At 44.0% G+C, this 27645-nt stretch overlaps 1 protein-coding gene across 1 annotated transcript in view; it reads left to right on the plus strand.

Moving 5' to 3' along the window:
• LOC138456673 (lens fiber membrane intrinsic protein-like) overlaps window positions 1-25613 on the plus strand; it is a 422919-nt gene extending 397306 nt beyond the window's left edge. The window contains exon 5 of the mRNA XM_069607193.1: window positions 25021-25613. Within this exon, the coding sequence (XP_069463294.1) occupies window positions 25021-25088 (68 nt within the window). The 3' untranslated portion in view covers window positions 25089-25613. The remainder of the gene's footprint in view (window positions 1-25020) is intronic.
• The last annotated feature ends 2032 nt before the right edge of the window (window positions 25614-27645 follow it).

Raw genomic sequence — 27645 nt, forward strand, 5'->3', positions numbered from 1 at the left:
AATTGAGTTATTATCCCCCTTGTAAAAATAGGCACGGTGTCAATAGAGTTCTGTTTACACCTCCCCTTCCCACCTCCTCCCTGTTCATCATTCTCAATCACCCCCTCACCATTCCACTCCACCTCGTCTTCGTACAATGATTGAGAGTGGCCTGGCACCCCTCCTTCACATAAGGACTCCCCTCCTTCAGTGTCTACTAATGCTTCCACCATTAGAGCATCAGTGCCTTCGACCACCCCACCTCACAATCTTGTTCTTCCGACTCAGATTCAAGACCATGAGATTGTGGGAGGGGCAATGCTAATGCTCTTGACAACGTGTTCCTCCTGGTGGTAAAGACCAGGGGGGCCCCCACAGTATACTTACGCGTGGTAATCGTTTTTTTCTTCATATCCACGTTTTATAGTGCTTATGGTACTTAGTGATATTGATATTTTATTTCTATCACACTCGTACACAAGTGTTTCAGAGCTCGACAAGGCAAGGGAGGGGAGAACAAAACAGCGATCTTACTAGGCCCAGTGACATTGAGAACATGCAAGTGCATGGGAGAGGGGGAGGGGTGAAAAGTGCATGAAAGGGGGAGAAGTGGAAAGTGCGAAGCAGAGGAGCAACAGATAAATAATGATAAATAAATAAATAATAAAGGCAACAAACAGCGGTAGTGCAGCCAGCAATTTGCAAGTGCTAGGTTTAAGGCAGCAGACAGGGTAGGTCTGATAAGTGCAGGAAGAAAAAGGGGGGGCTGTATGGGTACAGATACAGACCCCAGTGCAAGGGGTGGCCCAGAGGCAGTGCGGGAGGGTGTCAGGTTGAGCAGGTACCTGGGCCCGGAGGACAGAGGGTGGCCAGGTGCACAATGCCAAAAGAGAACAGATCAGCAAGGGATAGGGGGAGCAAAGGCAGAAGAAAAGAGGAAGGTCTTGAGCTGCTTCCGGAACCGGAGATGGTTCTCCTCAAGTTTTAGAGTGGCAGGGAGGCTGTTCAAGAGGGAGGCCCCAGCCGAAGACAAAGATCTACCCCCACCTCGTTTCTTTGAAAAACGACTGACCCTGAGGGAGTTAGAGGTAGAGGAGCGAAGAGCTCGAGAGGGGAGGTATTTGCGTAGGGATAGCTGAAGGTATTTTTGACCCAGGCTCTAGAAAGCCTTGTGGACAATGCAGAGGGTTTTGAATTTAATCCTTGTATCCACTGGGAGTCAATGGAGAGATTTCAGAGCTGGAGAGGTACGATCCCAGGGCTTGAGACCAAGGACAAGTCTTGCAGTCCTGTTCTGGATTAGTTGCAGAGGGCGGAGAGTAGCAGGTAGATTTAGAAAGAGGCTGTTACAATAGCCCAACCTAGAGAGAACCAGACTTTGGGATACCATGAGCTTCTGGGGGAAGGAGAGGAAAGGCAGAGTACCTCTGAGAAGGTGCAGTAGGAAGTTTGACTTTTTAGAGACCTCAGAGATGTGGGCGCAGAAGGAAAGGGTGGAGTCAAAGATGAACCCAAGGTTCTTAGCCTCACAATTCGGGGGTAGGAGGAGGGTAGAGGGAAGCGGCCAGAGAGTGAGGGGAAAGGATGGCGAAGGTGTGCCGATGAGGAGGATTTCCGTCTTGCTGGCATTCAGACAAAGCTCATTGGTGGCACACCAATCTTGAATGGCAGTTAGGCAATCAGAGATGAGAGAAGGAGAGGAAGTTGCTGAGGGCAGCCTGAAAATGAGTTGAGCAGAAAATGGCAATGCAGTGAGGGAGAGTTGCCAGGTATTGGTTGAAAAGCCAGGATCGAGAGGTTAGACCCCTGGGGAACACCACAGGTAGAGAGGAAGATAGCAGATAGGAAGGACCCAAGTTGGACCTGAGAGGGTCGATCAGAGAAGAAAGAGGTCAGCCAGGCCAGAGCCTGATCAGTGATACCCAGGTTTTCACGTAGACGGTTGAGCAGGATGGTATGGTTGACCGTGTCGAAGGCAGAAGAAAGATCGAGGAGGATGAGGACATAGGGAATGTTAGAGTCAAGGTTGGAGAGAAGATCTTCAGAGATGTTCAGGAGAGCAGTTTCCATGCTTCTGGCAGCTCTGAAGCCAGGCTGGTGGTCATGGAGACAGCCAACAGAATTGGAATGACGGTTAAGCTGAGAGATGGCCAACTTTTCCAGGAGTTTGCCCAGAAAGGGAGTAATGGAAATTGGGTGATAGTTAGCTAGACAAGAAGGATCAGCTGTGGGTTTCTTGGGAAGAAGATGCACAAGGGAGTGCTTCAGAGGGGAGGGGAAGGATCCTGAGGCAAAGGAGTGGTTGCAAAAATCAGCAAGGGCCGGAGCGAAGTTGTAAATGTGGTCCTTGATGGTTTTAGAGGAACAGGGATGAACCTGTTGTGATGAGGCTTTCATAGATCGGACTTGTCTAGCGACCTCGTACAGATGAAGAGGGGAGAGGAGTGGGTGGGAGTGGAGAGGGTGGACAGGATGTCCTGGGTTTTTTAAATGAAGTGAGAGGCAAGGGCATTGCAAAGAGCCTGGGAGGCAACAGGAGGGGTAGAGACTGCAGCAGGGTTAGCCAGCTCCTTGCAGATTTTCAAAGAGTTCGGACGAGTTGTTAGATGCCGCAGAGACATGAGCTTGATTGTGGACTCTCTTCTTGGTGAGGACAGAGAGTCGGTATTGCCTTTATAGCAGGCGACACCTTGTTACTTATACCCTCCTAATATTAAGTCCCCCTTACCTACCAAAGGTCTCAATATATGCCTCACAATTTCAACAGACTTGCACAATTAAATGCGTTAGCATTGTGCTCTTATCGTTGCTTACAGTAATGAAATTTCCATACTCTGTTTCACGCACAACAGAACAGGCTACTACAGGTCTCAATATATACCTAAAAGATTAAACAGACTTGCACAGTTAAATGCGTTTGCACTGTGATCTTATCATTGCTTATAGAAATTAAATTTCCAAGCCCTGTCTCACGCACGGCAGAACAGCCGAACAACATACTCCTGAGCGTACTCACTGATGCACGCGCGCTAATGCACACGGCCAGCAGATTTCTGTGATGCCTTGTAGGCGTGGTCTCATTCGATTGCCTCGTTTCATTTTCTAAAAATAAGCAAGGAATGGATATTAGCTTCCCTTTACTTTCTTGCTACAATCTTGTTACAATGAACCATATATTAGCTGTCCTTAGTCACTGGACTCTCACCCTAGTTGTAAAAGTTATATAGTTCGTATAATTTTTTCAAGCTTCTTTCAATCCAGCGTATCCAGGCTTCTCACAGACAGCCTCCCCAGCCGAATAGCATACTCCTGAGCATACTCACTGATGCGCGTGGACAGGAGATTTATGTGATGCGTTGTAGGCGTGGCCTCACTCGATTGCTTCGTTTTGTTTTCATAGTTGTAAAAGTTATAGAATTTGTATCATTTCTTCAAGCTTCTTTCAATGCAGCCTATCAAGACTTCTCATGCCTCCCCAGCCGAACAGCATACTCCTGAGCTTACTCACTGATGGACCACGATTGTATATTACTGTTTTTGCCATTATTATTTACTCCCCTTGTTGCCCGCCCACTTCCCTTGTGGCACCTGGAAACACAATCTTGTTGTATAGACGCCTAACAAATGCTCAATAAATAAATTAAAAAAATAATAAATGGGGAGATAGAGAGTTCATCCTTCTCATGCGTCAGTGTCTTGAGGAGTCTTGACACTATTATCGGGATTCACAATGCCATGTTCTGGGCTGTCTGCCACTTCCCGTTTTGGATTCAAGACGTGGCTATTGCTAGAGTCAGGTCCTCTGATGTCTTCTGTGCCAGTTCCTCAAGCAAGCTCATCTTTGGCCTTGTGTGTTGTATCACATGGTTGACATAACCTGGACGATTTATGGCTCTGAAGGGGGTGTCGGGACAAGAAATCTGCTGGGTTCTCTTCTTTACCTGGTTTGTAAATGATGTTAAATTGGTATTCCTATAGGCGTAAACACCATTGGGCAATGGAGGGTGGCATCTGTGCTGTCGTTTTACCATAAATAGTGACCAGCACTTGGTGGTTCGTTATGATAGTGAATGGCTTGTCATACAGGAACAAATTCAAATATTTGCACGCTCACACGACTGCCAGGCTTTCTTACTCAGCCTGTGAGCGCTGTTGCTCGGCATGATTCAGGCTCTTGCTGGCGTACAATACGATTTTCCTTGGGCATGGTCGTTCCTGGAGTGCTGTGCCAAAATGGCACCAAGCCCCATGCGGATTGCATCCACTGTCACTTCGGTGGGCAGGTAGAAATCGTAGTACGACATGCACACTGCTGCTGTGATCTCTTTCTGAATTATTTCTTAAGCTTCCTGGTGTACGGGCTTCCACATACATTTGTGGTCTTTTTTTGTCAGTGTTCATAGTAGGCGGCTGACTGAGTCAATGTCTGGGACATAGCACGTGCAGTAGCTCACCAGGCCCAGAAATGAGTGTACCTGTGCAAAGTTTGCTGGTCGTGGGGCCTCAGTTAGTGCTTTGGTCTTGTCACGTTCTGGTTCAATTCCCACGTTCTGAGAATATGTGCTGAAGAACTTCAGAGTGGCTTTGTTGAATGTGTACTTTTCTTTATTGAGTTTTAAATTGGCCTCTTCTAGCGCTTTGCATACTCTCAGGAGGGTGGTGTCATGGGACTCCTGTGACTTTCCAAAAATTAGGATGTCTTCACTGTAATTAATGCAGTGTGGTATGTGGCATATGACATTCTTCTTGGAATATTTCCGGCGTAGAAGATATCCCAAAGTTCAGCCTTTTATATAGCGGAATAGCCCCAGGTGTGTTGTGAATGTTGTAATATACCGGGACTCCTCACTCAACTCAACCTGGTGCTACCCCTTTTTTGAGTCTAGTATGTAGGAGACGCTGGCACCATTCAGCATGTGCATCATATCCGTGATGCATGGAGATTGGTGGTGTTCTCTTTTTATGGCTTGGTTCAGAACACGCAGGTCAATGCATGGCCATATTTGATGCTCCAGGCCTTTCTTTGGCACAGGCACAACTGGTGAGACCCATGGGGTCTCACCCAGTGGCTGGTTCAATGACATCAGCCTCGTAGAGTTACTGTAGTTCTCTCTCGAAATGATGCTGGATATTGAAGGGTATACTCTTATAATGTTGTGCTGTTGGTTTGATGGACTTGTCAATGTGCAACTGAATCTTGCATCCTTTTAGCTTTCCTATCCCTTGAACAGTAAAAGGAACGCTGCTTCGATTTTGGCAGCCGGCGAGATGTATTTGTCAGCCATGAGTCGGTATAGGATATGTATGAGCCACATCTGGATCACCGATTGGAAGCTGAGGACACAGTCGCAGGCGGCTTTGTCCTTTATGATGTGGACGGTGATGTGGTCACACTTGTCTTTGTGTCAGCATGCTGTGGTGAAAGACCTGATGCATTATAGTGGACATTTGGCGCAGTATGAATATCTGCCTACCTGGGCTCTTTTTAGATAGGGTTTGTGCAGCAGTTTCTGAAACTCATCGTCAGGCATGACTTGTACTGTCACCCCAGAGTCTATCAGAAAGTTGTGTGTGTTACCTTGCAGGATGAGAGGTAGTGTCAGGCTGTGCACTGTGGCAGTGGGGTTTCCCAGCGCCTATAGGCATCCTCTCCTTCTCCTTTCTGAGCTTAAAGGGGTCTCTGACTCACTTGTGGATGGTGTGGCCATGCGTAGGTGGTGTACACGCCTTCTCCGTTTGCGAAGTGCTTCAGGTGACAGTGATCACTTTAGTCTGGTGCTGCGCCATTCTCGGGCATATTGCCTCATTTCTGACTGCCTGTGCCCTTTGCCCCTTGCTTGCCATGGGAGTGATCTATATTTAGGGGTTCTTGACTCTGTGTGGCTCGCTCGGGATGGTTTGGAAGTGCGGCACATGGATCTGAAATGGTCCACTCCTCTGCATGCAGAGCATTCTTGTCCTATTGCTGGACCTATACGTTCCTGTAGGAATTCATAGCCACACCAAAAACATTGTCATTTTTCTTTTTTGTCATGTTTCATCATGGTTCAATGTGACATGCTCTTGTGTAGTGACCCTGCCTTGATTGTGACTGCTGGTGCAATGTGGAGTTTGCTTATGGTGGACACTTGGATCTCCAGCACTGCGGTTGCCCTCGCTAGAAGTAGGATCTCAGCAAGAGTGTGGGGCTTCTGCAACCCCTTCTTCTTGAACATCACCGATTCACAGCCCACAATGACTTGTGATTTGATTGCCTCTTTTTTCATATATAAGTAGAACTTGCAATGTTTGAATTGTGCCCTTAGTCATGTCACAAACCTGTCCATGGGTTCCCCTTGCAGCTGCATGATGGTGTGAAACACGTAATGCTCATAGTCAACTTTCTTGTGGATAGCAATGTGTTCATTTAGAATGCATTTTAAATCTAGGTAAGTATACTCAACATCCTTGGGTAGCTCAAAAATAATGTTTTTTACTTCTGTGCATGCTATAAGTATGAGCAGCCCCATTAGGTGCTTGTCCTCTTGTTGGCAAAGGGTGTTCAGGTATACGTCGAACTCCCAGATCAATCTGGACCATATGGGGCCTAAATTAGTGGTGTCTGTCAAATCAAAAGGGAACACTGTGGGTATTTTTTTATTGGGTATTTATTATGCGCGTATACAGCAAATTGTTGGCCCAGTGCTCCAGGGACGAGATGAAGTGCGTGGTCAGCCATCTCCCTTGTTGCATGTTTATTTTTCTTCTGGTTCTAGGGCACTTGGGCGATCCTTCAATCTTGACTGCCTATTTGCGCCTGCACTTTTCTGCACATGCATCAGTGGTTGCGCATACTGGGCGGGGTTGGTTCTATTTTCGGTATGGTGTGGGTGCCCTTTGTATCCACTTCTCCTTGGTTGGCCAGACCCCTGGGGTATGTGCTGTCTTTTTTCCAGCATACCCTCCTTTGCATATGGGTTTGTGTCCCTCTGTCTTTATTTACTTATTTATTTCTTCTTTTTGGGCATGTCTGTGCCGGTATGGTGGGTGTAGCACCATTCAGTGCTTAATGTGTGCCAGTGTTTGCCGGTGGGCAACACCGGCAGTCTTTTTTGGGCACCGGAACATCAGGGGCCACCTCTCAAGTGCAATTTAAATTGTTTTGTTTGTTCTTCTTCCACACCTCTTCCATCATAAATCATTGCAGGCCATGGATGTTTTACCGAAATCAATTTGGCTTTAAATGGGACGATTTTATCTCCTAACGTGTGTGGGACGATTTTCCTCCAGCTGCCTTTCATTAAAGTTTTACTTTTGTTAATTTCTTGCGGAGCTTGCACCTATCGTGTCAGCTCTGCAAGAAACATGGTGCCATTTAAGAGTTCAAGAAGTGATACAGTCCTGCTCCAGTCCAGGTTGCATGACAACAAGCCATTAATCAAGTTCCCGGGCCCTCACATGTGTTGTGATTCCTGTCACAGGCGAGGCCTGCCGCTCTCCAAACCCTGCTTCTGACAGACACTGGAACCTGGAGATAAAAATGACTAAAACATGGTAAACTGAAGGTATACAAACCTTAAAAGGTGTAAGAGTTTCTCTACACGTAAGATAATTTATCAAATTGTATAAGCCCTACAAACGGCTGCTCTATGAGAGCTGAGATGTAGCCCATGCATGCATTATTGGTACTGTAGGCAACTTGTAGTGAAGGGTTAAAACGCTAGTCTCTCTCCACCTTTCGGCTGTCTGTTGAACTAGGAAAAAAAACGTTTTACTTCAACATTTCCCGTCCTCTAGCTGCATTTTGCATTTTCAAATAGTGCTTGTGACAGCTTCTGTAATGTGAAGTGTTAAAGAGAAATGGATTCCATTTTTAACCATGTATTTTCATGTCCCAGGATTGCTTGACAGATTTGCCTTTTTGTTTGTTTATTCTTCTCACTTCTGAGCCCTGCGATAATCAGTTGTAACATGGACCTAAGTTATGGAAATAATATTTAGCCAGTAAAGTGGATGATAATAACCTATCAAATTGGGTATTCAGTTGATCAACTTTCCATTTTCAAGTGTACTTGTAGGGTTTAGACTGTGGCCATCCATCCATCATTTTTGTGGGATAAAATGCCTCAAAGGTCTACGCACACCATTTCCCAGTCCTGGGCTTTCATGAAATAAAAATGTATTCTGGGAGCTGTAGTCTTTTAACTTCAATTAGACATAAGTAGCCGATCCATGTGATTTGCAAAAAAGGAAGCCCAGGACTGGAAATTGGTGACCTGTTGTCATGAAGCTTTCCAGAAACTTTATCCTCAGTACTTTGTTAGCATGTCTTCTTGAGGGACTCTGGACCTCTTGGGAAATGTGGGACACTTATTTTTGGTGCCCGGGTAGATTTTTTGTTCCAGTCCGTCCCTGTATGTTGGTGTTTGTGTCAATGCTGTTTGCTTTTATGTATGCGTGCATGCAAGGAGTTATGTGACTGGTGGATGAATGCATAGGTAAAAATGTTGTATGTGAGTGTGTGTGCCAGCCCCAACTCCTACATTTATCGGCCAACAGGCCACTAAAATTAGGAGTGGGGGCATGGAATCAGGGTTGCAACCAGGATACAATTTCAGGGGAAGGAGCTAAGACCTAAATGTTGGGAGAGGCGCTAACTTCAGATGCCATAGGGCAGAGGCTAACTTACTTGTGTGGGGGCATCTAACTAAATTGTGCATTCGAATGAGACTATTCCTGTGATGCTTCAATGTTACAAGCAGTTAACCCTCTCCTTCATTTTAGAAATGTCATACTTATGGACTGGTGTGAGAATGAGCTGTCTTATGTCCCATGTCCCCACTTGCCTTCTTATCACTTCCATTGCATGCAAGTACTAACCCCACATCATGATTGCAATTGCCTAAAAATGTATGCATATGAATGCAGGTGCTAAAAGTGAAATGTTTTATTAATTGAAAGACCTTTATTAACAGCGAAGCCCAGGTACCATTTAACATGTGTGTCCTGTTCCATCCACTATGGCTCTGTACGTCAGCCAGGCAGGGGCGCAGCCAGACTCAACATTTTGGGGGCTAGATGACAGTTTTGAAAGTGGCTAGTGAGTGGGGTCAATAAAATAATTACGCTGTTGGATTCTCCACTGAGGGATGGTGTCTGGGCCTTTCAGCTTTTATAGTTGAAAGGGTCCCTCAAGCAGCTGCCCCATATTGGCAGTCTTATGACACAGAAACTTATGATAGTCTGCAGCTTTTAACCACCTTTCTGCATTCTTTTGATTTCATTATTGATTTAAGCACTCCATAGGTGCCTTGGCCTATTTTCCCAAACGGTAAGGCAAGGGGTGCCCCCCCAACATCAAGATGAAATGGGCGCCCACCAGCCTTGACACATATTCATCCAGTCCTGCTTCCACTTCCCTCCCAATTCCCTGAGCCCTGTTAGGAAGCTGAATAGCGGTTTCGTATTCCCTTTGGCCATTAGTCGTACCACCCCAATTTAGTGGCTATTTAATTTCATAATGCTATGCTAATCACTGGATGCGTGGGCCATCTAAAAGCTGAGCCCAGAAGTTAAGACATGACCAAAGCAAACGTAAGTGTTGTTACGGGGCTAAACTGGACCACATTGAATGTAGACAAGTCTAGCCAGTAATAACATTTATGGTGCACAGCCAGCCGCATGGACATGCTTTCTGCGGCATGGCATTTTAACTGGCTGGGAGTCCTTGTATGGTAATACTGGCATTTATTGGTGCAGCCTGCATGCACATACATTGGAACAACCAGCATGAATATATTTTTATACTGGCATATGTTGTGGGCAAAGGTTGGTGACTTGAAACTAGTAGGTTGTTCCATGTGCTACCATACAAAACCAATTGCAAACTGTATGGCTTTCTATCCAATTTGCAAAGAAAGTGCTGTAAAATGCATCATTTTAACCCAATGTTTCAAACATTTTCATGGGAGTGAGAAACCCCCTCAAGCGCCCCTTGGTTGGTTTGTTTTCCCTTACTGTGCTCTATCGATTCTGCATAATTGGTGCAAACATTCAGAAATTCACTAGCCTCTACTGTACCTCATCTATCTGTCACTGTGTATGATGTGTGTTTTAATGCGCACACAGGGGCAGGGCTCTCCTCACGCACCACACGCTATCATGCCATCCTACATATATTTATGCATATGATACAAAACTTAGTCTGGCATAAACCTCTCTTCAGTAGAGAAATCTAACTTTGCTGTAGTTGATTTGCAGTTGTAGTAATAAAGCATATTTGTGTCCTCCACACAAACTTAAGGGGAGATTTCTCGCATCTCCTGTTTGCAGCAGTGCCTCCGCTGGCCCAGTGCAAAAAATTGTAAGGGGGCCTCACCGAATGTTTTGCCCCGGGCCTCACCAACCCTTTTGACAGCCCTGGGGACCAGCAATGGCAATGCAACAACAGACTGTTGCAAACAGCCAATGAAAACTACCATTCTGTTTTTACTATGCAGTATTTTGATAAATTCTGTATAGTAACCAGAATGTGCAGTTTTCATTGGCTGTTCTGACTGACATGGTGACATGTTGTTATTGCCACAAGAGGCAGCGCAGCGCCACCTTCGTTTCACGAGTTACTGTGAACTGAAGGTGTCTAGGCATGGCATTGGTCTTCGAGAGATCCTGCTGCACTGCTTTGTTGCGTGCGGCCTAGTTGCTGGGGGCTGGGCCCTGCTTTTTCACTCACACTAGTGCCTGCCAGTCTGCCACTGCCACTCCCCCCCGAGGTCCCGACAGGAGACAGGGAGTCCCCGCCAGCAGCCGACTTCAAAATCAGGTAAGTGGACACTCTCTGACTGTGTAACTTAAGCAGTGTGAAGATTCCAAGGTCCGTGTCCACACTCCTTCTGGGGCCTGGCTGGGCTTGGGTCCTTGCCAGGACCGAGGACCCAGAGCCAGGACTCAGGAGTCACTGATCAAGGAGGACACCAGGAGACCACGCCGCCGCCCGGGCCGGGTGTCTTGTGTTCACGCTTATAGTCACGGAGGTAGCCCCTACCACATACAAAGGCAGATGCTGTCTGAAAGCCCTTTCAAGAGGAAGAGCGAGTGCGCCACAAATCGCTAGCTTTGGTTCTGGTGGTTAGTTGGACACGACGTAAGCAGAGGACTGTCTGTTTGAGATTGTTTCGTTCAAGAGGAGTCAAAGAGGGACCAGCATCTTTGTCATTGTTCTAGTCATGCGCGTCACGGTTCTCATCAGTGGCCATTTGTGTGGATGTCCTCGAAGGCTCCGTTTTGTTGTCATTTGGCACTCCTACTCCTTTGAAGTCTGTGGCGTTTGGTGTTTAGTAATGATTTTCATTTGCCTCATTGTTGAACGCTGAAGTCACTTCATACATTTCTCATCCATGGTTTTTTTTACCAGGTTTTTGCTGCCAGTACTATGTGGCTCTTGTCCCCCAACGCTAGGGGTGGACTGGCCTATACGGAACTCTGGAGATTTCCCGGTGGGCCTCTGCACCCTGGGCCTCTTTTCTGTGGTATTTCCAAATTTTCTCATAGGAAAAGCATTGGGCTTGCTGAAAATGTGTCATTTGGGGCCACTTTGAACTTTATTTCCAGGGCCTCTTTTGGTCCCCAGTAATTATTCCCAGGGCCTATTTTAGTTCCCAGTCCAGCCCTGCCCAACGCGCAGTTTCCCCCTTGGGAATTCAGGACAGTGCACGTACGAGGCCAGTATTGTGCCCTCCAGGTGTGCTGTTTTAAGTGCTGTTATGTTGATTTATACTGTGCACAGCACAGGCTCTTCTAGATCCGAAATTGTTTTCTGTCATCAAAGTGAGTACCCCAGATGTTTTTGGACTATATTATGATAGGGTACAGTGTAACTCGTGTTTTTTTATCAGGCTGTTAGGGGGGCGCTCTGCCTTCACAGGTGTTTCCCGACCCTTTATCATCCTGAATACAATGCTTGAATGGGTTTTTAATGCGCTGCCTATGGTGTTGGTGTGAGGCGCTCCAATATTTGCTCAGACGTGCGTGCCATGTATTCTTTAGTCTTTGTAGTATGGGTCCAAGGATTGGGATGGCACAGCGTCACCCGTCACGTAGTCCCGTTATATGTAACCAAAGGGTCCCTCGCCGCTACGCAGGGGGCTCATTATGTTGTCCTCGGTTTCCCTTCCATCTGTGTCCCAGGGAATTCAGGCGGCATGGATTGGGAGTCCAGCTGTACGTGTTTCAAAAAACGATTACCACGTTTTGGACGCACAATGAGTTTGGATGTTGGTTGGTTCGGTTGATCAGTACTGCGAACATTGGTTGGTGTGCGCTGGGGGTGGAGCTCATTTGTACTTGCTGGAGGCCGTAATGCTCTGAATACACATTTGCCAACATGATCCATTCCACTCTGTCTATGTGGGTGATTGCAGTCTGTGTTTTTTCTTTAAATTTGTAGTCTGAGTTTTATAAGGAGATAAGCAGAACTAAAAGTCCCAGAATGCAAATAAAAGGCCTAGGGCCTCATTACAACCCAGGCGATAAGGGGTTAATGGTGCCGTAAAAGGTGTCAGCGCCATTAAACCCTTACCGCCTCATTACGAGGTCCGTTTGCGGGTCCCGACTTTAACAGCTGGTTTTACTCAGCCGTTAAGGAAGGAACCAGCAAAGGGACTTTTGAGGTAATTACAGTACCGCAATTTGTGGTACCATAATTACCGCCTTCCCCATTCCCATTGAGCCCTATGGGGGCAAAAATGGGAATGGGGAAGGGTCAATGGTGAATGGGGAATTACCGCCCCGCCAACCTTGGAATGGGGCGGTTATTCCGCCATTCACCATGGCGGAGTTGGTAAAATACCGGCGTCAACCATGGCGCTAATAGCGCCATGGTTAACGCCAGGGTCGTAATGAGGCCCCTAGACTGGATAAGCACCAGATTGGAATGGAACATGTTGGCAACTATGTGAATATTGGTTGGTTGCGTGAGCTGCAATATGTTGTTTGTTATCATTCCTTGTTTTTGAGCTGCACTGTAAGAACATTAGCAGTAGTACTGGGAGCTGCTCTATATTATCATTGGGTTGTGGCCACAATACAAAGAGAATGAATTTCAATGTATTCTCTGTGGGGGCTTGGGCCCTGCACAGCAACTACCGCAAATGCTGCATAGAGCTTCTCCGAAGAGGACGGATTTCCCTCCCAACCATTTGCAACCATACATGAGTCAGAGTCTTGTGTTACCGGTAATACTCTGTGTCATTTCCAGTACCGTCTATTTTTTAAATACTGCCTAATGATGAGTTGGGATTGTATGGAGTATTTCCTGCAGGCAAGGGGTTCATAGAAAGTACCGTATGGGGTGATATGTGTTATATTAGCCCCATGCAGTACTTTTCTATGTACCCCATGCAGGAAATATCACTTTTGACCCCAACTCATAATTTAGGTTTTATTTAAAAAACAGGTGGTATTTACAATATCACTTTTTTTTACCATTTCCACCATACTCATAATGTTCCCCATGGAGTAAAACATACGTACAAGGCTGACACTGGGCATGAGCAGGCAGCAAGAGAAATCATGACGTATGGCCTGCAGATGTTCCTGAGTGGCGAGCCAGCATAGGGCAGGCCATTTTATTGATTTATGTATTGTTCGCCTAACAAGCAAACAATAAATAAATAAAATGGTAAGCCATCTTGACGTGATTGTTGCTTGGCATGCTTGTATTGCAGCGCACAAGTACATAACACCCATTGCAGTTGATTAACATTTGTATGTGCGCCCTCGGGCTAAAGAACCGAAAATGCACATACGTGTGCTGTGGCCAGATTCTTGGTGTCCCCATGGCAGCAGGTTGGGACACAGAGTTCAGTGTCAGGGCGGCGGGCACCCTGTAATAATATTATCTAATATCATATAGTTTTATTTAGCGCTACAAACCCTCAGGTATCTAAGTTGATATTATTATCCCACTGCGTGGTACTCAAATTCTTCGACCTCAAAAGGATAAAGGACTGAGTTGGCCCTGACAGGATTTGAACCGGCATTAGCAAGCTGTGCACAGATGTCAGAATGAGCACTCAACTTGCTGTGCTATCTGACAAGCTAGTGCAGCTTTTTGAAGTTAAGAAAATAATTCAGTAGATTGCTCACAAGTGTATTGTTCACACCAAAGCAAACATTCCAGAATGTCACCTAGCAATAGCATAGCATAGCGAAACATAACTTGACCCAGCACAGCATGCCATAGAGTAATAAAAGAAGCATAGTGTAGCGTACCATAGCACAGCATACTTACATACTACAGCACAAGGCTAATGAACATACCATAATATATTTCATAAAATAACACACCTAAGTAAAGCAATGAATCATAGCATAACCGCACATAAGGGTCTGTCATGAACATGTGTCACTTATTTTAACAGTGATCGAATGCATGCGACAAGTGTTTATCTAGGCCATGCTGCAAGGTGGTATGGGTTATTGAATTACAACTATGCAAGTGCTGTGTGGGTTACATGCATATTGCAGAACGTTGCTGCTTAACACTCATTGGTTGCCGAAACACACTTTTCAGCTGGACGATTGGCCTTGTGACTGAGCCCTTTGGCCTTCACAGACCTGAGAATGATCTCCACCTTCCTGTATCACACGGATGTCCATGATATTATGGAATCCATCATGTACTTAGACTGAAGGCCACTGTAGTGCATGGGTCTGCATCCTGTGCCCCAGTTGATGCTTTCCCCATCTATCCCACCACTAGCCTGTACCAGCAGTTGCTGCAGTACCAAACATGTGACATGAAGCAGAAGCAGTGTGATGGGCTGGTGGTGGGCCGATCTAGGTCTAGCACTGAACTGGCCCGGGCCGTGGCGCCCGCACTGCAAGCGGCGGCCGCCAGCCCTGGGGCTGGCCTTATTGGGCCAAGATTGTTTAGGCCCTGGCACTTATTTTTTTACAAATTAAGCACTGGCCATGCTGCTCACTTTATCACACACGTCGGGCCGGATTCCTATGAAAGGAGCAGCCTAGGGCAGGGCGGTATCAGTGCCTGCGCACACTGTGTGGTGGGATGGCACCACAGTGCAACATCCTTCGGTGTCACGGGAGACAAGGCCAGCTCTTCGGGCGGGCACCTCCGGTTTCCTTTCCTCTCCCTTTGGCTGCGATCAGCTGTTTTGACAGTGGAACGCTGTGCTCTAGGAAACGTTGGGGGTGGTGCGAAGAGTGTGGCATGCATGGGAACGAATTCCCCTTGTCGCCAGTGTTGGATCCCACCCTGTGGGGTCTGGTAACACGCACACACAAAGGAGCACGTCCACACAGATACACAATCATTAGCAAAGACCTTTACTTCCTCCATCTCTGTTCCCTTGTCAATTCGACCCAACATTGTTGAGCATGCCTGACATCAGGAACAGCATGTAATGCGATGCTACAGAGGGTAGCCACTTACGTTACATTGTAAACGTAAAGTCTCCCAGCCATCAAATTACATTTCTACTGAACAGATCTGCGTCTTGATTTTGGTTCAAGTGCTATCAGAAGAAATAGTACTAATAAAATAATAACGTATGGAATAAGACTGAAAGGGACAACAAGATGTGTGGCTTTCGCTGGTAGCTGCTTAAAGTAGGTAGCCATTAACTGAGCTCTCCCAGTATTTGAATCCCGAATGATGTATGCAGCACATGGGGCTGGTGGGTGGGGGTTCTTCAAACTATATTATCCAAACACATGGAAATTGTAAAAAGGGACAAGTAGAACAGCTTGCAAACTTTCGGAGCGTGTTGAGAAATACAGTACACAATGAAGACTTTATGAGCGCACACGCAGGAATATATGAAGATACTTAGAATAACAGAATGCATAATTGTGTAATACATAACAAGTAACTGCCTGTGTCTGTGTCAGAATAACTCTAATATTGTTTAAGTAAAAAGAATAGTTTATTTTTTTTTAAAGTCTTAAGTCGGGCGTGAATATTTCTGTTTCCATATTTCAGTGTTATTGCTGAAGTCACTCTGTAGTATAAAAACACATCTGCAGGAGTGCACTGCTAAGTGTATTGATTTGCTGTTGATACATGCTGTGGAGGAACAGTGAAAGTGACACAGAGCATCTAGAGTGTATTCACAAACCACTCCCCCAATTTCCCAGCAATCCTACTTCAGGCAGGAGCACGCGCATCCGCGCATGCGCTTCTGCGGAAGTGCACTGCTAAGTGTGCTGTTTTGCTGTTGCGGATGGTACAAGCTGTGGAGTAGCACTGAAAGGTGAAGACCAGAATCCTCCAGACTGGCATTGAAGTTAAAGATGGACTTTGTTGTTAAACTGATAGACGCTGAGTAGAGACTTCAGTTACTTACTCTATTTCCTGTTTTCCTTGTTTTATAATAGTGAAACGGAGCATCTAGAGTGTATTCACAAACCACTCCCTCAATTTCCCATCAATCCTAATTCGGGCAGGTGCATGCGCATCCACGCATCTGAGGAAGTGCACTGCTAAGTGTACTGTTTTGCTATTTGCTGATTTGTGCCAGTCCCAGAGAGAGTTACATTCTATATTCAGATTGGCTTACGTTGACTAAGTGTTAGGGAGAATTCTCATAAATGTGCTAATTTCCCTTACCTTTTGAGACCAGCAACTTTGCTGGATTTCTAGGACTTTAATTTTTACCTGCAATGAGTGTGAGCCTTTTTTTCCCCCACTCTTTCATGTATTTTGATGTGTTTATTACTTTTGTGTTCTTTGAATATGGCATTTTAGACAACTCCATCGGCATCATATGTTTCTTGTGTGTCACACAGCACCCTCAGTGCAGTGGCACAGGGATGTCTTTCAGACTTCCCAAGGTTTCAATACTTCTCTGGGACTGGCTACTGTCTCCCAGTGAATGTAAAGTTAAATTGACTTTGCTAGTCTTTTTAAATTGCTAGACCCAGCACACACTGCCTTACAGCAGAGTGCTGTAGGGAATATTAGTATTCCCTATGCCTAGAAAACTCATGTAGCCCTCAAATGCTACCCTTTCCCCTCAGAATGGCTGGTGGCAGTGGTATTACCATGATTTTCCCGACCGTGACCTGTTTAAACACTCCGGTAGCTGAAATCCACCGGAGCCATGATTTTCAAGATGGTGTCTGAGTCCCCTCTGTAAAAACAGGTTGTGATTGACTTTTTTCGCCATTTCTTTTTGGAAAGGTCCTTCTAGTGTTTGTCTCTGCGCGCCACACCAGGTTTGGTCCCTTTGGTTATTTGCCTTTGGCGGTTTTCAGTACTGAAGCCCCCCTCTGGTGCCTGAGTGTCTGGGGTGGACAGGATGTGACGGAGGTGCCCGAAACGCCCTGCGCTTTGTCTCCTAGGAGACCTGGATGCACCCTGGCGTGATTGGCTGGCTGACTGTCCAGCAAGGACAGCCACCCTGCTGGGTGAGTGACAGCTAGGCTGGAATGAATGGGAGAAAACTGTTTAAAAGCAGATCTCTGGGACTTGGAAGGCAGAGTCGCCCACTGGAACGAAAAAAACCAAGACGAGCTGAAGGAAGACGACTGCTGCAACTCCTGGACCGTCGGTTTGCCCGGTGAAGCCCTGTTGCAGGTCCGGTAACTCTTTTTCGTGCAAACTACTTCTAAGAACATTGGCAAAGACTCAACCGTTTACTACCAGAACTGTGGTATCCTATATTTGTATATTGTATTTGTGTTTAATCCTGATAACCTTTGTCTTTTTACCCCTTTTTGAAAGTTACTGAAGTACCATTTTGCTCCCACTTCAGGGGAGCCTAACTTGTTCAGAAACGTATTGGTATGGTACTGCAGTGTATTATAGTGCGATATTGAGCTGCTTATTACTAGTGGAATGTTTTCTAAATAAATGTGTAAATAAATTAATATTGGTTTACCAAGAAACCTTGAGTAGGTGCTTGTTTGAACCACTGTGATTGCAAGTCCTTTGTGTAACACCTTGTACCGCTCACATCCCTCTTGAGATAAGCCTGCTGCTCAGCCCTGCTACCACAAAACTGTGTAGTACAGACTTATACCAAAGGTGAGATTGTGCTAACACCTGTAGTCTTAATTGTGTGTAGTGTTCCCATAGGGTACTGCATGTAATTCTGCCTAACACTAACCAACTGGTAAAAGAAAGTGAAGAGAATATTAACCATTAATCGGTAAGCTTGCATTTAAGTAGCTAAACTGGCAGTTGGTCACTACTACCGTACCTGTTTGTTAATTTAATGTGTGGAATCTGAACTCACGCTTAGAAAGGAAACCTCTCACGCGGCAGATCTGAGGGTTCTAGATACAAGTAAAGGTTATCCATATCAGCTTTAGTAATCTACGACGTGATTGAAGGAATATCATATCTGTCTTTTTAGACCACAGTGTATACTGTGAAAGTGACAAAATCATAACAGGCGAAATGAGTCATTATCCAAAGGATGTACCGCTATTTTCGGCAATATTAGGTGAGCCCGGTGGGTCTAGAAACATCAACCCCTCTGTCGGAAATGGAACGATAAAGGAAACTCGTTCCTAACATCCTACTTGCGCATGCGCAACTAAAACAATACATAAATATGGTTGCCTCAATGGGTTGGGCTCAACAAAGATGACCAACTTTTTTGCAAAAAAGGAACAAATAGAGCCCTATCAGAAACATATTCTCAGTAATATAGAGGAGGAAGCAACATTGCATTCTATATCTGAAGAATTAAGTATGGCTCTGCCATGCATTGGCACTAAACTCATCTCCCAAATGTTAAACACTCCCACCTCCGATATTGAACCCATGGACACTGTTGTACCTATGACATGGTCTAATAAGACAAAAATAACAAAAGATAATACAAGTGATGAACATCTTAAAAATCAGCCCCTGATAGGTGCTGGTGAGACACTCGAAGATCAGCAGAACAAACAAATGAATGTACATATAATCCCTGTACTAATCCATAAAACTGATGTTGAATATGAAGGTAGAGAATGAATACACTTAACTGATATAGAAAAGGGGATGATCCCAATATCAGATGAGGCCTGGGTAAACACTGTGACTGATAATGAGATGTATAATGTTGAACAGTATGAAACTGTGAATGGTTCTATTGATGATTTATCTAGTACTATAGCTATTGTAGATCAACTCCCAGAGGATCCCCTAACAGTCGGCAGAATTGTAATTGACTCGGAAAGTGGGCAGTTGGCTGCAATTGAGAACTATCCTGATGAAACTTCATCAGCTGACCCTATGCAACCTGAGAAAAAAAGACTACCGGACTCAAACAGATGTTACTGATGAACCACTTAGGGATGTAATGGATGTAAGTATTACTAGTATGCAATTGAATGAAATGTTCCAGGCTCTGGAAAATCTGTTAGCCACTTTAGTAGATAAATGTGAAAACATAGAGTGAAAACTTGATGTTCATTCATTACTACTACATAAAAGCATCAATAAAGGTTAAATAATACTTAAAGAAACTAGTTCAAATACAGAGATAATTCCCCCACCATATAAGTATCCGGACATAACAAGGAATGTAGTTGGTACTATAGAAAGTACAAGTGGCTCTCAAACTAGTAAACCAACACTGACAGAGAATTGTAATAATGCAGATGACGCAGACACAAGTCTATCAAATCAAGAACCTGTAAAGAAAGATAATCAGAATAAAGTTAAGGATAAAATAAAGATTCCTAAAGGAAAAACCAGATCGTTTTCTCAAGGAGCAATGTATACAGATAAAAGATCGAAGAAAAAAAAATGGTTGTATTATTTTCACTCAGACAGGATCTGATATATCTAGTATCCCTTTGATGAGCACAAATAATATGTCAAACAATATGGTACTACAGAACAGGTACCATCTATAACTAAAGATAAGCAGAGTGAGAATAAAAATTAAAAATAAAAGATCTATTGATATTCGTGACTATTTAGCAGACACACATATTCCAAGGCAAAAGGTACCATTGTTACTGGGACCAACAGAATGTAAGATACTGAAAGCAAGAAAGAAAAAGGCAAAAAAACACTGATATTCTAGAGAGTGTACCACCTGATCTACACCATATTTTTATTGAAATACCTGAAAAGGAGGATCAAAGTCCTTTGATTATGGAAGATAACAAAGTTGATAAGACTAATCCCATTAAATGAAATAATAAATAGTGATCCTATGCCCAGTAAGACACGTGCCCTTCAACTTCAAGTTGATGACGAACATGATAATAGCATTCCCCTAAATAGAAGAACAATTCTTGACCTATGTCATCAAATCGTCCCATTGAGAATGATAACCTCAAAAGATCTACGTATTGTTGACCAGCTGGTTCATATGAAAAGAGTGAGTCTCAGCTCGTTTGTGAGGGAGAGAAGTGCCATCATGTCTGGATGCGGCAAAGGAGGGAAAGGACTCGGCAAAGGCGGCGCCAAGAGGCACAGGAAAGTGCTCCGAGATAGCATCCAGGGAATTACCAAGCCCGCCATCCGCCCTCTGGCTCGCCATGGCGGAGTCAAGCACATCTCCGGCCTCATCTATGAAGAAACCCGTGGGGTGCTGAAGGTCTTCCTGGAGAATGTGATCCGGGATGCCGTCACCTACACCGAGCACGCCAAGAGGAAGCGGGTCACCGCAATGGATGTAGTCTATGCCCTGAAGCGCCAGGGTCGCACTCTTTATGGATTCGGGGGTTGAGGACACCCTCAGCACCACCACCACAAACCCCAAAGGCTCTTTTAAGAGCCGCAAAACAAAAAAAACAAAACAAGAGTGACCTCTTACTAATGGTGTACTAATGAGGTGATTCTGGACTACATATTACAAAATGGTTTGGAATTTAAAAAACTGGGCTGCCTATGTCAGAAGACACACATGAGTATAACCAAATATGAATCGATTAAGATTCATAATCATCAAAAACAGAGGGATGATGAGGATGTGAAAAATAGGCACTAACCATATTGTACTGTTGCCCAAAAAAATACCAAAAACACCACCAAGTGTGGAATCATCTAATGATAATACAGACACATCTGGAGATTATTGGCAAAGGCTCTCTGTAGCCTTTAAAGCCCAATTCCACAAGCAATTTCGATAACATTGGCGTAGTATTATCTTGGAATACCAGAGGACATTTGCACTTTATCTCTGAAGATGGGTTACTCGAAAATATGAAATTACTCATGGTAGTTGCACTACAAGAGACATGGCTAGGCAGTGAATGCGAGACTGACAGTCGTAAAACCATATGAAGAGCAGCTAAAAAGGGTCCGCTAGGACGTCCTAAAGGAGGTCTTATAATATCCATACGCCATACATGGACTGGAACAGATACTAAATGGTCAACAGACATGGTCTTGGCTGTGATGGTCCAAACGGATAATGAGAAATACCCATTAATACTATGATTAATATCTATAACCCACCTAATGGCAGCTTTAATAAAGTAAATCTGTACAATATTGAATGAATGTAACTTAAAATATCCTATCATTCTGTTAGGTGACTTTAATGTGCTACTTGTCGAAGTTCATAGGGTTGATATGACACACAGTAAATCAGGACCACATAAAATGAAGCCATCAATAGACATGCCAAGGGTTGGAATCAACTAATTTATGATTATAATTTAAAAATATTGAATGGCACGACCATAAGTGATTCCAAGAGAAAGCCAACAAGAATAGGTAAAATAAGTATGTCTACTATCGACTATGTTGTAACCAATGGGCTGATTGAAAACATGGTTAGCTTTGCGAGTAGAGAAGAGAGTGATCATTTCCCACTCTACCCACTGCTTACAAATGGAACAATAGTTACATATAATTATGACATGGTTGGTAATATTGCATTGAATAATGCGGGTAATCGCATAACATGGAATCCCATTAAATTAGAAAAAGGGAATCAATCAGCGGAAATTGAACTTGCTAATTTCACTGATTATTGTCATTCAGTAAACAGTATTAATGACCCTGAGATGTTGGAAGCCTATGATAAAGTAATAGTAGCGATAAAATATGCCATTGCACATAAGCGTAAATATATGTCTACCTGTGAGTGATGGAATGTGAATCATCAAGACATGCCGAAATCTGATAATGAAATTCATAAAGTAAAAAAACGGTTGTGTAAAACAATGAATACAATCATAGACGCTGATATGCAAGATATGCACTTGAAAATGTAATCTCTCAAGATCAAACAGAGGAAATGGTTTCGGTGGCACAAAAGAGAGAAGGCAAATGAAATATGGCACACCTTGGCAAACTTATCAACATCTAATAACACTCAAGGCATATGGACAACCATTAATCAGACAAAAAACAAAGTTCTCCCTGTTAATTGTGTAGTTGAATCTGAATATGGTCTACTCATATTAGTAGAACATTGGGCTCATGTACTCCTCCTGATGAAATCGCTACAATAGTGGCCAATGTATGGGTATGTAGTATATCGGTACTGAAAATCCAAGAATTAATTTCAAAACTTCCCTCATTAAGGGCTATGGGCCCAGAGTATACATGCAATGCACTGTTGAAAATATCTCCAGTAAAATGGGCAAATGCTGTTTGAGTGGATAGGAAAGTATACGAATGTACCTAAAACATGGCAGGAAAGTTCTATACTACCGGTATACAAAAAAGGTTGTACCAAAGACCCAGGTAATTATCGCATGCTAGCGATGCTAGATGCTCCAGCAAACATTTTCGCCAGAATTTTGTATATTGAGCTGATCCAGTGGATTAATGATTGTCATATATTACCATCAAATCAATCAGGATTTCGAGCAAAATCATCTACCCTACATTACATCGCCATTGTAGTATCAGCTATTGAATATGCCTGGTCAAGGGGACACCTTCTTGTTTATGCAGTATTTATAGACTTCTCTGGTGCATTTGATACCATTTTAAGAAATAGACTCTGGAACAAACTGCAGCGCTGGAACATCCCACCTGGTATTATCAATGATCAGATTACTATGTACGAACACCTCTGTAAAAATTAGATTAGATGGAGAGTGAAAGGTATCAGGACCTTTTCCTACCTTTAGAGGTGTGTAGCAGGGATGCAATCTAGCTGCAACTCTTTGTAATTTATATTTAGCAGATCTACCGGAGGCATTCAATGAGCTAGTGGCATATGATCCAAAGATAGGTCCTTTGAAGATTGGTTGGCTTGGTTACGCGGACGGTCTCCTTTTATTAGACTACACACCAGCTGGTCTCCAATATAAACTGGCTGTTCTTGAAGCCTTTGCATTAAAGAATAGACTTAGGATAAACCTTAGTAAGACAAAGGTGGTAATCTTTTCGGGAAATTCGAACTGCGTACCCCAAATAAATCTTTGATGGACCATTGATGGCTAAAAAGTTGAAATAGTTGAATGTTATAGATACTTAGGAGAGATTCTAGATCAGCAGCTATCATGGAAACAACAGTGGCCTGACATTAAAATAAGATGTATGAATAGTATCATGGCATTGAGTCATTTTATCAGAAAGCAAGCAGGGATTTCTATTAAGACAATAATGTTATTATATGAGTCCAAAATTCTATCGTGTCTATTGTATGTAGCTCAGATTTGCGGAACAAGACTAATGTTGCAATTGAATAAATTTGAAGGTAAAATGTTAAAAATATGACTTTGCATGCTGAAAGCATTACCCAGTGAATACATTATTCTAGAATGTAACTTAAGCGGATTAGTGATCTTATTGAATATAGGTCCGCTATGTTGTACACTAAGTTATGTATGTTGGATAATGGAACACTTATGGTTGACATGATCAAAACATTCAATGTAATCGATTCAAATAAGGTATTACAAACACTTGATCGTGGGAAATCCATTTATTACAAATGGGCTAAAGAGAATGCTAATGATTGGTTGTCATATTCAACAGCAAAAGCAAAATTCCTGCTGAAAAAAAGAAATATCAGCTTTCGCCCAAGAGCGAGATATGATATATCTAGCAACGAAAGAAAATACTGGGGTATGTTTACAGTATAGAGAGACTCATACAGGTATCTCAGCCTATCTAACAGCATACCCTGATGCTAGCACCATTAGGTGTTACTTAATATTTAAGTTTAATGTGTCTGAATGCCTTGACATTTTGGGAGCTAGAATTGGCATTATGAGAAATGAAAGAGGATGTCGATTATGTGGGAATGATCGTATTGAAACAGCACATCATTTGATCTGTGTATGTGAAAGTTTATGTGCTATAAGATTAAGATATGTTATAGCATACGATAGCACCTGCGATTTAAACAATATAGAGGAGATCTGGGAGAAACTTTTAAAAGGAAATGATCTTAATATCATTTATCATATGATGCATTTTTAAGAATATTGCCTCGCAATTCTTAGACAACTATCGCAGGATGTTTTTGTTATCAAGTATGTATTTTAGTATGGGTTTCATCTAATTTTTAGAATGTTTTTTGTACGTGCCATCGTGATGATGTATCAACTATGTTGTATGATGATTGTAATACATGAGAATATAATGTGATAATTTTAGAATGTTACATGTAAAGCCTATTGTGACTAAATGCATATTAAATAGATAAATAATTGCGTAATACCTAACAAGTAACTGTCTGTGTCTGTGTCGGAATGACTCTAATATTGTTTAAGTAAAAAGAATAGTTTTGTTTTTTTAAGTCTTAAATCGTTTGTGAATATTTCCAGAGGCGTTGCTGGGGGGGAGGGGGCAGGGGAGCTGAGGGGGGCTATAGCCCCGGGTCTTTTAGTTGTAGCACCAGATAGAAGCTCATGTGCTAAAACCGAAATGTTAGCTAGTCTCGAGGCCGCCAGTCCCGAAATTAGCTTAGCCCCTGATCTTTTCCAGACCTAGCAACACCCTTGAATATTTCTGTTTCCATATTTCAGTGCAATTGCTGAAGTCACTCCGTAGTAGAAAAAAACAACTCCTGGCAGCTAGTACAGAAAAGTCACATCTATTTGTAGAGAACGCTGCTTCATTAACTTGTAAAGTTTTCCTGCCTTTTTATTCACCCGTCAGTTTTTCTTTTTCCCCAGGTGTATTCCACATCTGTGCGTACACGAGAAACGGCTCCCAGGGTGCAGCCAATGCAGTGAGTGGCTGACGCCATGAAGCACCTACATACAATCCTAAAGAGGCCCCTGCCACACACGAATGCTGAAGACCAGGAAACATGTCCTTAAGTTCCACAACCTCTCTGCAATGTGGCCCAATTCCAGGACTATGTTTGTATTGGCCCCATCAACCCGACTCAGTTTGCCACATTGTACTAAATGATATTCCATTGCAAGCAAGGCAGTCAAGATTACGCTGGATTCAACCGTTTCAGTCTTCAGAGGCAGAGGATGCCATGGCCACAATATTCCCAGAAGACCCATCATCAAATTCTGCCCAGAGAACTTGAGTACATTTACACCTTCGGAAAAGTCATCATCACTCTGTGCAAATACAGAGGTGATGTTATGAGGATGAATGGACCTGCTGTGTCCTAGAACGAGCGTCTCTCTCGCCCTTACTCTTGTCTACTCTTTCCAGGTGGTCTAGTATGAGACCCTGTGTGGTAATGAATGTAACAAGGAGTTAATGATGCAAATGTTTCAATAAATCTCACTCATCCATCATGAGGTACTTAAAACGAATAATGTCCTTGTTGTACTTTATGATATGATATGATCTGATATGCCATTTATAACACGCCTACACACAAGCGTATCACTCATTGCATGGATTATTTTAACACAACGCGCTATCAGAAAATACAGTGAAATAGCATCTATGAATAAGTGTAAAGTTGGATGTAGCATCTTCTACTATCATACCTTTCCCTGGGTGTTCAAGGTACCTTCTATGGGATCTGTACCGGCAGGGCAAAAGTGGGACAACTTACTGAAGATTGATAAGGCAAGAAGGACAATTCATTCAAACACGTGACCGCTCTCCAGATGGTGTATGAGGGGAGGTTTCAGCGGGCATTTCTTATGTGTGCTTCTGCTTCTATCTCAAGCAGAGAAAATCATTTTCCTACATATTTCAGCAGGAATCAAATGTAATTTGACTATTTACAGCGCCTTGAGATCATACCAATGGCACATAAGGTGCTATATAAATGCAAAGTAACATAACATAACATAACATATACCAGAAATCTTGGGACACTAACACTCCTATGGTTTCAGCTCATTTGAAAGCATTTCTCACAGTTCCATGAAATCACATTATTAATAATATAGCATTAATACCCCCCCTTCTAAGGGCTGGAATTGGGGGTAACTGTATCCCAAGTTATCTGCGCGAGGGCACAGAGCCATTACCAACCCCCCTCCCCCATTCCAGGCCTTGGAGCCCTGGAATGGGCGGGTTTACGGCATTAGCACCCCGGGTTACCAAAGTGGTAACACGGGGTGCAAAACAAAAAAAGTGTTTTCAGGCATTCAACAGGATGCCGCACATGTCCGTTCAATTAATGAAAATACTTAACCAAAATGGGTGCCATGGTTATAGATGGTGGAGCTCTGTACGTAGCCCCTCTTCTGTGACCAAGGTGGTCGGAAAAGGGAAACTATGCGGCGGTGGCGGGCACTGCTGCCGCTGCCACAAACAGGTAAGTGCGGATGGTGGGGGGGATTTGAATTTCTTCTACAAAACAAAATAGATATGGGAGGGCTTGGGCAAGATGGCGGCCCGCAGTGGGGGAAACAGCCTGCAGGTTCTGTGGAACGTGTGCTGAGACTGCAGGTTTCAGGCCACGGTCCGCAGAACCTGAATGGCTGCACCCCCTGCCCCAGGTGCTAATACATGTTTGTACTGTTCCATTCATGCATTTTTATTGCAGTTTTAGGTATTGGCCAGTAGGCGGAGCTCTAGTACCGCCTACAAGACAAATATATTGGCATAGGCGGTACACCCTCTTTTGGCACCGCCATTTCTCCGCGGGCCGGTTTGGCGCAGCCAGTTTGCCGCAGAGACCGATTTGCTGCACCCAGTTGGGCGCAGGGGCCTTTCTGGCACGGGCGATTTGGCGCGAGGGACGTTTGGACGTGGCTGACATTGCAGCCACGTCTAAACTCCCTCACGCCAAATTCAAAAGTATAATTCTTTTCAAATGCAACACGTTGACAAGTACTGCGCCTTTTTTCCGTCCTAGTTCCCATTCAGTGTTAATTTCGTACTTTCCAAAGGGTGGCAGGTTTGGTGTCACATTCCGTAATGCTTGCTGCAAGGTAAATTGTTACGGACCTCTCCCCCAAAATTGTAAATGCGGAAATTAAGTACGAGCAAGGAGCCACTACTTTCATTCCATTCCACAGTGGTTTTGGTAAGCAAATTGTGTCATAAATCACTCAAAGGTCGAATTCGGCGCACTGCGTGCATTATCACACTATTACAGGCCATCCCCGTCTATTAAATAAACAGTTACATATGTCAGTATGTTTTGGTCGCGATACTGACATTATTTAAAAAATATATAATAACATTCTTTGCGCCAAAACATACAGGCGTCGTAACATCCCGCGCCGAACTCGCCGCGGCCAACAAGGCGCGTCAAATCGTCTGTTGCGGCGAACTGGCCGCGCCGAATCGGCCCGCGCCGAACCGGCCGCGCCAATACCTCCTGCTCCTTGGCATAGGATGAGAGGATGGTGGGGAAATGAGATGAGAGG

This window comes from Ambystoma mexicanum, chromosome 1p, assembly GCF_040938575.1.
Source record: "Ambystoma mexicanum isolate Mex_15411 chromosome 1p, UKY_AmexF1_1, whole genome shotgun sequence".
NCBI lineage: Eukaryota > Metazoa > Chordata > Amphibia > Caudata > Ambystomatidae > Ambystoma > Ambystoma mexicanum.